This window comes from Sparus aurata, chromosome 3 (assembly GCF_900880675.1).
Source record: "Sparus aurata chromosome 3, fSpaAur1.1, whole genome shotgun sequence".
NCBI classification, from domain to species: Eukaryota; Metazoa; Chordata; class Actinopteri; order Spariformes; family Sparidae; genus Sparus; species Sparus aurata.
The window spans coordinates 2,868,740-2,883,439 of NC_044189.1; the positions used below are offsets into that span (position 1 = coordinate 2,868,740).

General features: G+C 44.5%; 2 gene segments (V, D, J or C); both read right to left on the reverse strand.

The window, feature by feature from the left end:
* Positions 1–1,785: 1,785 nt before the first annotated feature.
* LOC115579240 (Ig kappa chain V region 3381-like) lies at positions 1,786–2,276 on the reverse strand. The segment is given in 2 exon segments: positions 1,786–2,117; positions 2,225–2,276. Coding segments are annotated over 2 exon segments (384 nt in total).
* Positions 2,277–2,545: 269 nt separating this feature from the next.
* LOC115579241 (Ig kappa chain V region K16-167-like) lies at positions 2,546–9,240 on the reverse strand. The segment is given in 4 exon segments: positions 2,546–2,682; positions 2,769–2,823; positions 8,786–9,081; positions 9,189–9,240. Coding segments are annotated over 4 exon segments (540 nt in total).
* Positions 9,241–14,700: the final 5,460 nt, after the last annotated feature.

Below are 14,700 nucleotides of genomic sequence, written 5' to 3' on the forward strand. Positions count from 1 at the left end.
ACATGACGGAGTCTTTATGGATGGAAATGACTGTTTATGTCATTCAGTCAATTATTTCACTTTTTAATGTGCCGTTGACATTGTTTGAGATGAAGACATCATTTCGTCTTTGTTCTTTTTTATCGTCATAGTTGACATTTAAATTTTCTTCACTGAACATCATTTTGATTTATTCAAGATAATATCAGTTATAATTTGAGGATAACAGCTTCTTTTGGACCAACCTTGATCAGGATTGTTTCTGATGCTGCTCTTTGTCTTCATGTTGTCTTAAATGAAGAAATGATCTAATCTGATGTGATACAGTATCAAGCTGAGGTCAAAGGTCAGAAGGGTTTTGTTAACTGTCATCGAAATTCCTCCAAATTATATGGCAAATCATATAAGAGCATGTCATTATAATTGGATATAAATGGAAGGTGAGACACTGTGATGGAACATATGTAATGTGTGTGTGTGTGTGTGTGTGTGTGTGTGTGTGTGTGTGTGTGTGTGTGTGTGTGTGTGTGTGTCCTCAGTCTCTGCAGTACTGCAGTGCTCGAGTGCTAGTCCAGTAAATGAGAAGTTCAGGAGTTTCTCCATGTTTCTGTTGGTACCAGAAACTAATAACATTATAATATATAAAATATGCTATTTCATGTGCTCTTACTTTGGACTGAGCTGAAGTTTGAACTGTAGCTGTCCACATCACATCATGTTGTTGCTGTTGCCAAACCATTTCCTGCACTATTGCTCAAATATGAGGTTCACAGTCTCCAGCCTAATCCCTTCATCTTTACATCAATCCATCATTTCTTCTGGGTTCAGAGTTTCCAAGGTGCTTTTCCAGACTGAAACATTGTCTTTATTGTACCAGTGTCTACCTGTGCCAGCAGATCTATTTTCCTGTCAATTCTAAAATAGCAGCCTGTCTTGATTTTCCTTATCTAGGGTCCTCGCAACAAGGAACTATTTGTGGGAAATGTGTTTTAGGGAAATGTGTTTTTCTTTCCCCCAACTGAAGTTATGAGGAACATCGCTGTTATTCTGTAATAGCTGCTGGGTCTTGATTTACCCCAGCTAGACAGGTAACAGGCTTTCAGAGAAATTCCTCTGTACAATAATGGTATTTGGTCATATGTAAGATGAAACCTATGGTTTTCAATCTACTCCTCTTTGCTTGGCAAAAATCTGCTCTTCTATAATTAGTTATACTAAATGAAATAGGTCTAAAATTGGATGACTAATCCAGACCCACAATATTTTGATTAAAATCTATCATATTTTTCAATTTATTGCTATTCTAGTCATTGCATTAGCTGCTGCTGGCTAAACCGACATATCACGAGCAGGACACTGCTGTCCAAACTTGATTCAGGATGCTGCTGACCATTAGCCATGTGTGGATAAAGCCTTTGCATCAGAAGCAGAGCAGAGAATCATTAATGGTAGGCTGTTTTCATTGTGTGCCATGCTTCCTTATGAATTCTGTCTCTAAGTTTATGGTTCTGTATTTGTTTGTTTAACTGGGTCCCGTTTAATTTGTTTCATGGTGAGAAGCTGTGATGGAAGAATTAACTGGTTTTCTACCGAAACAAGTTTGTCATTGAACTTATTTTGATACGAGTTTATTGGTGGTTCAAGCATCAATGGATCAAATGGTTAATCTGCATTATAAAACTGTATGTGTGTGTGTGTGTGTGTGTCCTCAGTGAAGTGTATCAGTCTCTGCAGTAGCTTCCAGCTGCAGCAGTCAGTTCAGTTTCTGTTCAGTCTGACTGAGGGAGGTTTTTGTACGACGGTTTTTCACTGTGTGAACACACGCTGACTGTTGATTTCATGAACACTCTGACAGTAGTAAACTGCTGCATCTTCAGCCTGAACTCCACTGATGGTCAGAGTGAAGGCAGAGTTTGATCCACTGCCTGTAAAACGACCTGGAATCCCTGATGCTCTTCTATTAGCCCAGTAAATGAGAAGTTTAGGAGTTTCTCCATCTCTCTGTTGATACCAGTATAAAAGGTGTTCGCTGCTCCAAACATAAACATTCTGACTGGTCCTACAGTTGATGGTGACAGAGCCTCCCAGAGCAGAGCTCACTGCTCCAGGCTGAGTCACTGTGATCTGACCTCTGGACTCTGAGGACACAGAGACAAAAACATAAAGCAGCGTCATGGTTTTGTGGGCTTCATTTCAGAGGGACGGATGTTGATAGAGGAGAGGAGTTTGATTCTCTGGACTTTACCTGTGAAGCAGCGGCAGAGGAGAGTCCAGATGAGGACGCAGATCAAAGTCATGTTTTTGATGAGGAGGATTTATGTGTCTTCTGTTGTCATGAAGGACAGCTGTCAGTCATCCAGTGTTCAACTCTCAGGACTATAAACTCTCCCAGAGCACTGGAGCATGGTGCTGCTGATGCAAAATGGCTCTCTATGGAAATGCTTCAGTTATGTCAACCTGGACCCTCCCCATGAGTTTTGTCTTGTACATGTAAGAATACACTTACAGATGGGTGGTATTCAGAGATACAAATTCGAATTCAAAGAGGTCTTGAACATCTTAATTACTAACTCCTCATCTCTGCGGGGAAACTCTCGGCTGACTCTTCCTCCACGCCTTTGGAGGTGTTGATTTTGACCGGGCGGCGCTTCCGCCCGACAGGCTTCAAACAGTGGAAATGCTCACGGAGTAGGAGCGCTTGGCCTGAGGAGAGGAGGAGTTAGATAGAATCGACAAGGAATCCAGGGGCTCAGGGCCTGACAGAGGGAGAGGTGGTAGGTGGGAATCACCTGGGACAGTGGTTATCTCAGCGGCAAGGTCAGAGTGACGGAGTTTGATACACTCCTGCAGGAGAGGATGGGAAAGTTGTTGAGGATCTCAAATCTCTTGCCAATGGAACTCCTCCCAGAAGTTTTGGACATGTGGGCAGATCCAGAAAACATAGAAGTTTTTATCAGTTGCATTTGGACAGATTTCTTTGTCTCAAGTCCATGTAGTAACATTTTGGCCACTGGACAACTTAACTCAGCTGAAGAGTATCATGTCATCTTTAAAAGCACTGCATTGGTTTATTTCTCACCGCTTAATGTTCTCATTACATCAGTCTTTTCTTCTGGGTTCTGTGATTATAGTCACACGTCTTTTGGATTGGCCGCATATTTATCAGTTCTCAGGGGCACTTTTCCAAATTAAAACATTGTCTTCATAGTACGAGGGTCTACCTGTGCCAGGAGAAAGTGTCTCCGGTAAAGTCTATGTGAGGCTCTCTATGTGAATCTTAGGTTGCTCAACAACGCCACCTTGGGAATTACACCCAAGGAATTATTTTACAGCTATCAAAAACATAGGTTCGTTCCACTCAACAGGCAAGACACGTGGTTCCCAGTTTACAAAAATACTTCACTGATGAAATTTATATATATTTTGACAAAAATTGCCATTCATACCAAATAATGAAAATGGAGCCTAATCAGGGGCTGAGGCCTACTGATGGGGAAAGAGCTAGTGAAGGGGAAGGGGACTCAACAAAAATAACTTAAAGAAAAAGGGTTCACCCAGACACTCGTGGCAGTCACACACTGTGGTATCACCAAAATCCAAGGGAGCACAGCACACAAGAAGGAGGGACACCACCACCCACGTCACAGCACCACCACCAGCCTGCAGTCACTGAGAAGGAGAAAAAAAAACGTTACAACAGGAATAATTAACCCAAAATATACAAAAAAATATACAACAAAAAGCAAGGAACAGTTCACAAAATAAGCTAAACACAATTGCCAAAACAAAACAATTTACTTAATCCAAACAATAAGAAAGTAAAGAAAGCAAAACAAACAATCCAAAAATAAGGGATTAACTCCTCACAACCATTTGGTTAAAATAAAAGAAATAAAGAGGTTAAGAATGTGGTGTCGGCAGTCCACCATGCAAGCTGGCTGTCGCCAAAAAAACAGATAACAGCAGCGCCACCAAGCAGCACAAAGCCACAGAAAGAGGCAACAATGAACAAGTCCGACGCAGCAGGGGACAAGATTGTGTATTTAGCAGCAGAGACAAAACAGCAGCAGTCCCAATCAGCTGGTGGTGGAGTCACTTGATTCGCCACCCGTGGATTTCGGCCAGCTAATGAGCGTTACCTAATAAACATAAAATTAGCATGGCTACACTATATTTGCTGAGGCCTTTGAGAGCTAAATTTAAGGTAGCATACCTGTTTTCAGAGTCAACCCTGCACAGGGAGAGGGAGGGAGAGAGACACCCACACAGCAGCGAACATCTACCTGTGACCACACTAACATAGCTGCAGGATAGCATTCGGTGTGAAGCAGAGAGAGAGGACACTTACCACCGCCCGAGAGAACCAGGCATCAAACGGAGTACAGAGCACTCAGTCGCTGCTCTGCAGTGAAAACACACAGACTTTAAGCATGAGGACACCGAGCGATACGTGAATGAAGCAGCAGCAGCGCGGAGCATTACCTGCACGGGCAAACGTCTCTGTCCTGGAAGTGACGCGTCATTAGGAGCACAAGAAGGAGGGCCCTACTTATGTACTGCCGCCCTGGTGGTCAGCTGTGCAAGACAGCCCTATTTCTATGCTGCTACATCTAGAATAGCGTTATATGTTTATTTTCTTCAACTAACATACTTGCAAAAAGGAACTATTTGTGGTCATAGTCTGTACTTCCATCCTAGATACAGCTATAAATAGGTCTAAGGTTTGGTAAGTAATCCAGAACTAGAATGTGTTGATTTGAATGTATCATATTGTTCAGTTTTTTGCTAATTAGGTCAGTGCTGACTGTTTGCCATTGCTGTCTACAGCTATTAGATCTAAACTTGGAGATTGTTGTCCTCAAGCTAGATAGATAGAATAGAATTACTTTAATGATCCCAGACTGGGAAATTATTTTGTTACAGCAGTAGTGGGTCAGCAAATAAAACACTTTGTACATAACATAAATAGGATCCAATATATACATAGTGTATATATACAGTGCACAGTGTGCTATAAACAATAAACAATGATAATATATACAACAAAACAAAATATGCAAAATATACTATAACAATAATAATATATACAACAAAACAGTAGAGAGACCAGAGTTCTCTGTCAGGCAGAGGTGAGAGAGTTATTGTATAAAGTGATGGATTGTGGCAGGAAAGATTTCCTGTATCTATTGCTACGACAGCGAAGCTGAAGAAGCCTTCCGGAGAAGCTGCTCCGCTGTCTGACCAGTGTGAGTTGGAGAGGGTGGAGAGGATTATCCATGATGGATAACAGTTTTTTCAGTGTCCTCCTCTCCACCACAGCCTCCAGAGTGTCCTGTTTGCAGCCAATCACAGAGCCAGCCCTCCTGATCAGTTTGTTGAGTCTGTTGGTGTCGCTGGCTCCAATGCTGCTTCCCCAACAAACCACAGCAAAGAAAAGTACACTGGCCACCACAGACTGATAAAAGATCTCCAACATCTTGCTGCACACGTTGAAGGATCTCAGCTTCCTCAGGAAGTAAAGTCTGCTCATCCCCTTCTTGTAAACAGCTTCAGTGTTAGATCTCCAGTCCAGTCTGTGGTTGATGGTAACACCCAGGTACTTGTAATCCTCCACCGCCTCCACATCCTTTCCCAGAATGCACAGAGGTTGGAAAGCCGTCTTCCTCTTCTTCCTGAAATCTATCACCATCTCTCTGGTCTTGCTGATGTTCAGCCGCAGGTGATTCTGTCCAGTCCACTCCACAAAGTTGTCTACCAGTGCCCTGTACTCCTCCTCCTGTCCCTCACTTATACACCCAACAACAGCCGAGTCGTCAAAAACTTTTGAGGGTGACACAACCCGGTGTTGTACTGAAAGTCAGTGGTGTATAAGGTGAACAGGAAAGGAGACAGTACAGTCCCCTGTGGAGCTCCTGTATCACTAACCACCGCATCAGACAGAACACTGCCCTTACGGACAAACTGTGGCCTGCCTGTCAGGTAGTCAGTAATCCAGGAGATCATTGTGTCGTCTACACCCATCACCCGCAGCTTCTCCCCCAGTAGCAGTGGCTGAATGGTGTTAAAAGCACTAGAGAAATCAAAGAATGTGATTCTCACAGTGCCTCCTCCACCATCCAGGTGCGAATGGGCTCGTTGCAGCAGGTAGATGACAGCGTCATCAACTCCCAAGTGGGGCTGGTAAGCAAATTGCAGAGGGTCTAGCAGGGCTCTCACCTGCGGCCTCAGGTTGGCCAAAACCAGTCTCTCATGCAATGGAGGAGGAAGAGGTGGAGGAGGAGGAGGAGAAGAAGGAGAGGTGCTGCACAGGAGAGCTCACAGCAGGGGAGTGAGGGGGGAGGGGAGGAAGCATTTGGGGCAGTGAGGGTGTGTGGGGGTCTGGAGGTGTCATGGAGACGACAGAAGGCTGTGAGCTGAACCTATTGAAGAATCTGTTCAGCTCATTTGCCCTCTCCAGGCTGCCCGATGACTGTCTGCCGCTCACCTTACACCCAGTGATCTGCTTCATACCAGTCCACACATCCCTCACATTGTTCTGCTGGAGTTTGGCCTCCAGCTTCCTCCTGTAGGCGTCTTTACAGGCCCTCAGCATATCCCTGAGTTCATGCTGCACTCTCCTCAGTTCTTCCCTGTCTCCAGACCTGAACGCCCTCTTCTTCTTGTTAAGAAGGGCTTTCAGGTCATTGGTGATCCACGGCTTATTATTAGGGAAGCAGCGTACAGTCCGGGTTGGCATGGTGGTGTGTTCACAGAACCTGATGTATTCTGTGATGCAGTCGGTCATGCTGTCGAGATCCTCTCCATGTGGCTCAAGTCTGTCGACTCAAAGCAGTCCTGTAGTGCGTCAGCAGCCTCCTGAGTCCACCTCCTCACGCTCCTAGTGTGGACAGGCTGCCGCTGAACAAGGGGGATATACTTAGGGGTCAGCAGGACCAGGTTGTGGTCAGATCTTCCAAGAGGGGGGAGGGCTGTGGGACTGTATGCATCCTTAGCATTTGCATACAACAGATCCAGTGTGTTACAGTTTCTGGTGGGGCAGTCAACATACTGGTGAAATGTTGGAAGGGTTTTGTCCAGTGAGACATGATTAAAATCCCCAGTGATGACAATAAATGCGTTAGGATGCTGCGTCTGTATCTGGGCAACAGCGGAGTGGATGACGTCACAGGCCAGCGCTGCATCAGCTGAAGGAGGAACGTACACATCGATAATGATGGCGGACGTGAATTCCCGGGGCAAATAATAAGGCCTCATCCCCACAGTCAACAGTTCAATGTCCGGGGTACAGAGACGTTTCTTCACGTGAACATGTCCAGGATTACACCACCTCTCACTCACGTACAGTGCAATCCCTCCTCCTTTTTTCTTTCCGCTGCTTGTCACGTCCCTGTCCGCCCGAACAGTGCTGAAGCCGGGAATCGCCACGCTGTGGTCCGGGATGTTTGAGTGAAGCCATGTCTCCGTGAAACACAACACACTGCACTCACGATATTCCCTCTGAGCCTTTATCAGCGCGGCGAGCTCGTCCGTCTTGTTCCCCAGAGACCTCACGTTCCCCATGACGATCGCCGGTACAGCCGGCCTGTGTCTCCTCCTCTTCACCCTCCGTTTCACTCCGGCTCTGCAGCCACGGCGTCTCCTCCGCAGCTCCTTCAGGACCTCAGGTCTGGCTCCGGGTAGCGGTGCAGGTTCAGACAGAGCAATAAAGCTATAGCAGACTATGATATTCAGGTCACAGCTGACCATTATATATTAATAGTTAAAGTCTTTAAATATAAAGCGGGGCATTTCTCTCCTCTAGTCTCTGATGGTGGGGTTGTTCATGTCACTGCTGACCATTCACCATTGCTGGCTAAAGCCTATTCAGGTGAAGAAAAACATTTATGGTACACTGTTGATGAAATATTTTCTGTTTCATTCTCTTATCTTATGTCCATTTCTAAAAAGATTTCAGACACCTTTTTTAATTGAGGCCTTTTACATTTCCCTTGATAGTTAAATATTCAGTTTATTTGAAGTCAGGCTTTGCTGCTATGTTTCGTCTCATAACAGATTATGGCATTTAAAAAAACATGAGTTGTTTCATTCCTGCTTGGTCAGTGAGCTTCCTTGGTGGAAATATTTGGCTGTTTTCCTTGGACAGCTTGCCCCATTCATTTAGAGGAGGAATTATCTTGTTTCTGCTCAAGACGGACGTTCCACAATTACAAAATCTCTCTATAGAGAAGCTGCACCAAATACTTTAATCAATAATAATCATCACCTATAACTTGTTCATCTGTGAACAAGATTCATGAAGATTCATCTTAATATATGATAACATATTATCTTTACTCAATGCACCTGTCTTAATGTGATGCGACTTTACGTATGCACATGTTGAACTGAGTCCATGATTGATGATGAAGGTTTCTAAAGCAGATCTGTGTCTTAATGTGTTTTTTTTATTGAATGTGGCTAAAATAAACGTGTTCCAGTATGTAGCTGAGGTCAAAGGTCATGACCAAGACATCTCTTGCTGACTTTCCAAAGTTGGGTACTGTTGAGGATGAGGCGGAAATTATTTAGATTTCTCTTAAGAATTTCTTTTTGGCGCTTGTTTTGAATCAGATTCATTATGGTAAGAGTAGAGATAGTGGAATGTGTGTGTGTGTGTGTGTGTGTGTGTGTGTGTGTGTGTGTCCTCAGTGAAGTGTATCAGTCTCTGCAGTAGCTTCCAGCTGCAGCAGTCAGTTCAGTTTCTGTTCAGTCTGACTGAGGGAGGTTTTTGTACGACGGCTTTTCACTGTGTGAACACATACTGACTGTTCGGATAGTGAAAACTCTGACAGTAGTAAACTGCTGCATCTTCAGCCTGAACTCCACTGATGGTCAGAGTGAAGGCAGAGTTTGATCCACTGCCTGTAAAACGACCTGGAATCCCTGATGATCGAGTGCTAATATAGTAAATGAGCAGTTTAGGAGTTTCTCCATCTCTCTGTTGGTACCAGGCTAAATTGTTATAATAAACATCCCGGCTAGTCCTACAGTTGATGGTGACGGAGCCTCCCAGAGCAGAGCTCACTGCTTCAGGCTGAGTCACTGTGATCTGACCTCTGGACTCTGAGGACACAGAGACAAAAACATAAAGCAGCGTCATGGTTTTGTGGGCTTCATTTCAGAGGGACGGATGTTGATAGAGGAGAGGAGTTTGATTCTCTGGACTTTACCTGTGAAGCAGCAGCAGAGGAGAGTCCAGATGAGGACGCAGATCAAAGTCATGTTTTTGATGAGGAGGATTTCTGTGTCTTCTGTTGTCATGAAGGACAGCTGTCAGTCATCCAGTGTTCAACTCTCAGGACTATAAACTCTCCCAGAGCACTGGAGCATGGTGCTGCTGATGCAAAGTGGCTCTCTATGGAAATGCTTCAGTTATGTCAACCTGGACCCTCCCCATGAGTTTGGTCTGATACATCCAAGAATAAATGTATAGATGGATATTTAGATAAACAAATTCAAATCAAAGAGGTCAGGAACATCTTAATTACAGTTTTTCCCTAATGCTTAAACAATAAAAGTGGTTGCTATGCCCAAAGCATCACAACCTCTAACTTTGGTGACAATGCCCTAAACAAAAGCACCAACCCTCTAAACACAATATATGTGTAACCCACTCCTGGTTAATACACTAGTACTCTAGGTTCATAAGGAGCTAAGGGAAGAGACTACAATAACCATACAGGAAAGTACACAGACGACAAGGTAGGTTTCAACTGAATGTTTAGTGAAATGAACTTTCAGGTGATAATTCACACACCATGAATAACACATAAATGACAATGAAATAAAAATGGGCCCTTTAAAATAATAAATCTGGTCAGTCAAAAAGTCAGTAAAGTCTGTCTGTGCTGTGATTACTATCACAGTAAAGTGTCTTTCAAATCCACTGTCTGAAGATTCCTTATCATTCAAGTGTCCAGTGTTCTTATCAATGTTCCTGGGATATGAGCAAATGTAGGTGAATGTGTGACAGTCCTGCGGCTGGCACCACCCTACCACCAGATGGAGTATTCGATGAATCGGTTCAGAATCACGCTGGGAAGCTCGCCATCAATTGGAATGAATCTCCTGAAGAAGCTCTCATCTCCATCCATAAGACCTGACCGAGATCGACTGAGGAAAAAACGGGACTTTCCCACTCCGGGCCGTCCCTGGATAGTCTCTTCTATGTTGAATCACTGGCGTGCATAAACTATACGTTTTAGCAACTACGAACTTAACTTGCTAATTCACTTCTCTTCTCTTGATAGTGCTCCGTTCGCTATGAGTACGTCTCCTCTCTTCCGCACACATCCGCTCATGCTGGTAGGTCATGATCTGTCAATCACGCCCAGGCAGAGGCGGACTTGCTGAACTCTGTGTTCTGACTGGCCTGTCATCTCTCGCTTTCTCAGCATAGAAATAGTACATCTAGATCAACAATCATTACTTTTAACCTGTTTTCTTTCACTGGGTTACACCCTCCCCCTCTAAATTGACATGAGTCCCTTCATGTTCTTCCTTTCAAAAGAATTATTACTTTCAAATGTTTCAACTAAAACTCTATTAAATCCTTCCAGTAAAGTCTGAGCAAAGGAAATCAAGGGATTTCCAAGTTCTGGGTAAGTGAACTTTCGAGGTGGTCTCTTTGAACGCTCAGATCTACGTACAGTGTCCATACTTTGATCACTAATGGCACCATCTGTGTTTTCTACAGAAACATGGTCATCAGCGATAGCTGGCTGGTTAAGATCTGTCTGAGGAGCATCCGCTAAGTCACATGAACTTGGCAAAGGAGCACCTTCTGCTCCAACAATAGTCTGCTCATGAGAACTGTTGGAAGTGGTTAACTGTTCCTGCTCTCTCTCAATTAGTTGTTCATCCCTTCCCATTTCTGATAAGGATGTATGAGTTGAGCTTTGAAGTTCAGTTACATCGTTCTGTGTCTCCATCCAATCAACGTGTTTTTCTGTTTCAGCACAGGGGTTGTTTTCAGGTTCCTGTTCCATTGGGTTATTTTCCACAGGTTCAGAGTTGTTTAGAGTTAAATCAGGTAAGTTTCCAGTCAGATTTGTACTTCCTTTTTCCACAGGTGAGTTCGACACGTCTGCTGGTGAAGGTTCAGGTAAGTTCACAGGTAAGTTTCCTGCTTCCTTTTCAGATACACTTTCCAGATCAGGTGAAGATTTTGTTTGAGGACTTGTTTTATTTTCAGTTGCCATTTCCCTCTCAGGCAAAGTCATACTGACAGGCTCACGGACCCTTGCCTCTGTCTCAACCATTTCAACTGGATAAAATAACGGACTGTCATCTTCCTCTTCTGAGTCCAGCGGTCTTTCATCGGGTTGGATGGGGGTTCGTCTTGTTCTGGGCTTAATAATGGGTCTGGTTTCTTCAGACTCTTCCTCTACTTCAGAGAGGAATCCGCATGGAAGTAGTAGATCCCGGTGCAGTGTGCGTGTTGGACCATCCTGACCTTCAGGGCATACTGTATAGACAGGTAAGTCTCCTGCTCTCTGCTGTACCACATAAACAGTGGACTCCCACCGGTCAGCGAGTTTATGCTTACTGCGGAGGCGGAGATTACGCACCAGAACTCTATCTCCTATCTCCAGACTTGACTCTCTCACCCGCATGTCAAACCTTCGCTTGTTCTTGTCAGCTACTTTCTTTGCATTTGACATAGCTAGTTGGTAGCTTGCTGTCAAGTAAGACTTCAAGTTTTTCACATATTGGGAGTGTGAAGTGACTGAGCTGTCTCTGACTGGTAACCCGAAAGCAATGTCAATGGGTAGTCTAGGCTGTCGCCCAAACATAAGCTCGTAGGGTGAGAAACCAGTTACGTCGTTCCTCGTGCAGTTATATGCATGAGCGAGTGGCTTCACATACTCACGCCACTTTTTCTTCTCCTTTTCCTTTAGAGTACCCAGCATGCTCAGCAATGTGCGGTTAAACCGCTCCACTGGATTCCCTCGGGGATGGTACGGACTCGTCCTGGTTTTCTTTATACCTACTAAGGTGCAAAGCTCCTTAATGATCAGAGACTCAAAGTCACGGCCTTGATCACTATGGAGACGCTCTGGGAATCCGTAATGAACAAGAAACTGCTCCCACAGACATCGAGCTACTGTGGTGGCCTTCTGGTCTTTGGTAGGTATAGCAATGGCATATTTAGTAAAATGGTCTGTAATGACCAGAACATCCTTGGTGTTATGGCTGTCCGGTTCCAGAGATAAAAAGTCCATACAGACAAGTTCCATGGGTCGGCTGGTTTTGATACTGACCAAAGGTGCAGCCTTTTCTGGCTGGCTTTTCCTTTTGACACATCTTTCACAGGTTTTGACCTTTGATTCAACATCAGATGACATTTTAGGCCAATAAAACCTAGATCTGGCCAGCTCCAGAGTGCGCTCCACCCCGACATGACCCATCTCATTGTGAAGACTACTGAGCACAGATGACTTCAATACATGTGGGAGGACAAGTTGATACATTTGTTTGTTGTCACATTGTCGCCTCCTGTATAGCAGACCATCCTTCAGTTCAAACCGACTCATCTCTCTCAGCATTAGTCGAAACTCAAGTGACTCAGACTTTAGACAGGCAGGTGCTGGTTCTCCCGACTGAATCATCTTTATGATACCACTAATGTCGGGATCTGCTTGCTGAAGTCTGGCCAACTCGGCGTCACTGTACTTGGGAAACATGGAAAACCCCTCAAAGGAGTCCTCCTCTTCAAATGCAGCTGGAATAGCATCTGGATGAATAGCGAGTGACTCAATTAGACAAGGGAACAGTAATGGTTCCTCCTTTTCCACGATGTGATACTGACAAGTTGCCTTGACTACATCCACAGGAGCCAGGTGGTGTGAGGTAAACTCACAAATCCGTGAACTCTCCTCTTGAGAGCAACTGTCATCAGTCAACTCCCCATGTGGCCTTCTTGACAAGCCATCCGCGTCCTGATTCTGCTTTCCAGCACGATATTTGATATCAAAAGAGAAGGTGGACAAGGCGGCTAACCAGCGATAGCTAGTGGCATCCAGTTTGGCGGTGGTGAGTATATACCTGAGGGGGTTGTTGTCGGTTACTACTGTGAAGGTGTTTCCATACAAGTAGTCATGGAATTTTTCAGTGATAGCCCATTTTAAAGCAAGAAATTCCAGTTTATGGGCTGGATATCTAGCTTCACTGCATGACAGACCTCTACTTGCATAAGCAATAGCACGACTCTCCCCATCCTGCTCCTGGTATAATGCTGCTCCAAGACCAGTTGTACTTGCGTCCGTATGAAGGACATATGGTAGCTGAGGATTAGCAAACCCTAGGACTGGGGACGAGGTAAGCTTACCAATGATTTCCTCAAAAGCCTTTTGACAATCTGGTGTCCATCTTTCTCCAAATTGCTCCTTGGGATTGTAGTATTTGGCATCGGTTTTGATTACTTTGGTCCCCTTATGTGTCGGTGGATAACCTGCAGTGAGGTTTGTTAAGGGCTTCACAATCTTTGCGTAGTCTTGTACAAATCTCCTGTAATAACCGGAGAAGCCAAGAAAGGACCTCAACTCCTTCAATGTCTGAGGTCTCGGCCAGGTCTTAAGTGCTTTAACCTTTTCTGGGTCAGTTTCAACTCCGTTTCTCGACACAATGTGCCCCAAGTAGCGCACTGACGTTTGAAAAAAACGGCACTTCTCTGGCGACAGCTTAAGGCCATTTTCTCTCAGTCGATTCAAGACATTGGTCAATCGAGTTTCATGTTCTTCCAAGGATTTGGAAAAGACGATCAAATCATCAAGGAAAACGAGCACTTCCCCCAGGTGTATGTCACCCATACACTTCTCCATTAAGCGCTGGAATGTGGATGGTGCATTGGTTATTCCTTGCGGCATTCGATTCCACTCCCAAAATCCCAAAGGACAAACAAAAGCTGTTTTATGCTTGTCACTCTCCTCCATCTCGATCTGATAATACCCTGATTTCAGATCCATTACAGAAAACCACTGAGCCCCACTGAGTGCAGAAAAGGATTCCTCCAAATTAGGTAATGCATATGCATCTTTGATAGTTTGAAGGTTTAGTTTCCTGTAATCTACACACAGTCTGATATCACCATTCTTCTTCTTGACAACCACAATGGGTGACGAGAATGGAGACTCAGATTCCCTGATGACCTTTGCATCAAGGAGGGATTGGAGATGACGTCGCACAGCTGCGTAGTCCTGTGGATGTATGGGGCGGGGCCGCAGTTTGAAAGGTGTTTCATCCTTTAATCTGATGTGATGTTTTACCTTTGTTGCATGGCCAAAATCAAGCTCATGATGAGAAAAAACATCAGAATAGGAGTTCAATGTTTTTGTTATTCGAGTCTTCCACTCCAACGGGAGCGGGGAATCTCCAAAATCAAACTGGAAGCTCTCAGGCATGTTGCCTGGCTGTGGATTTGTGTGGTTAGCAGACTGCGGTTGCCTTGAGCAGCTATCTGTTTGTAGTTGACATGACTGACTAACTTCTTGTTGCTGACAACTGGCAGTGTTCTGGGCTTGTGTGATTTCTTGAGGGACACTAAGCTCAGCAATAACACAGTTAGTTGGTAGGACAACGTCATGACTGGTTTCATTTCTTAACACAACAGGGATCTTGTATGGAGACTGCGTTGGAATGGAAATCAGACAACCATCAGTAAAGATTCCACCAGGTAAAGAT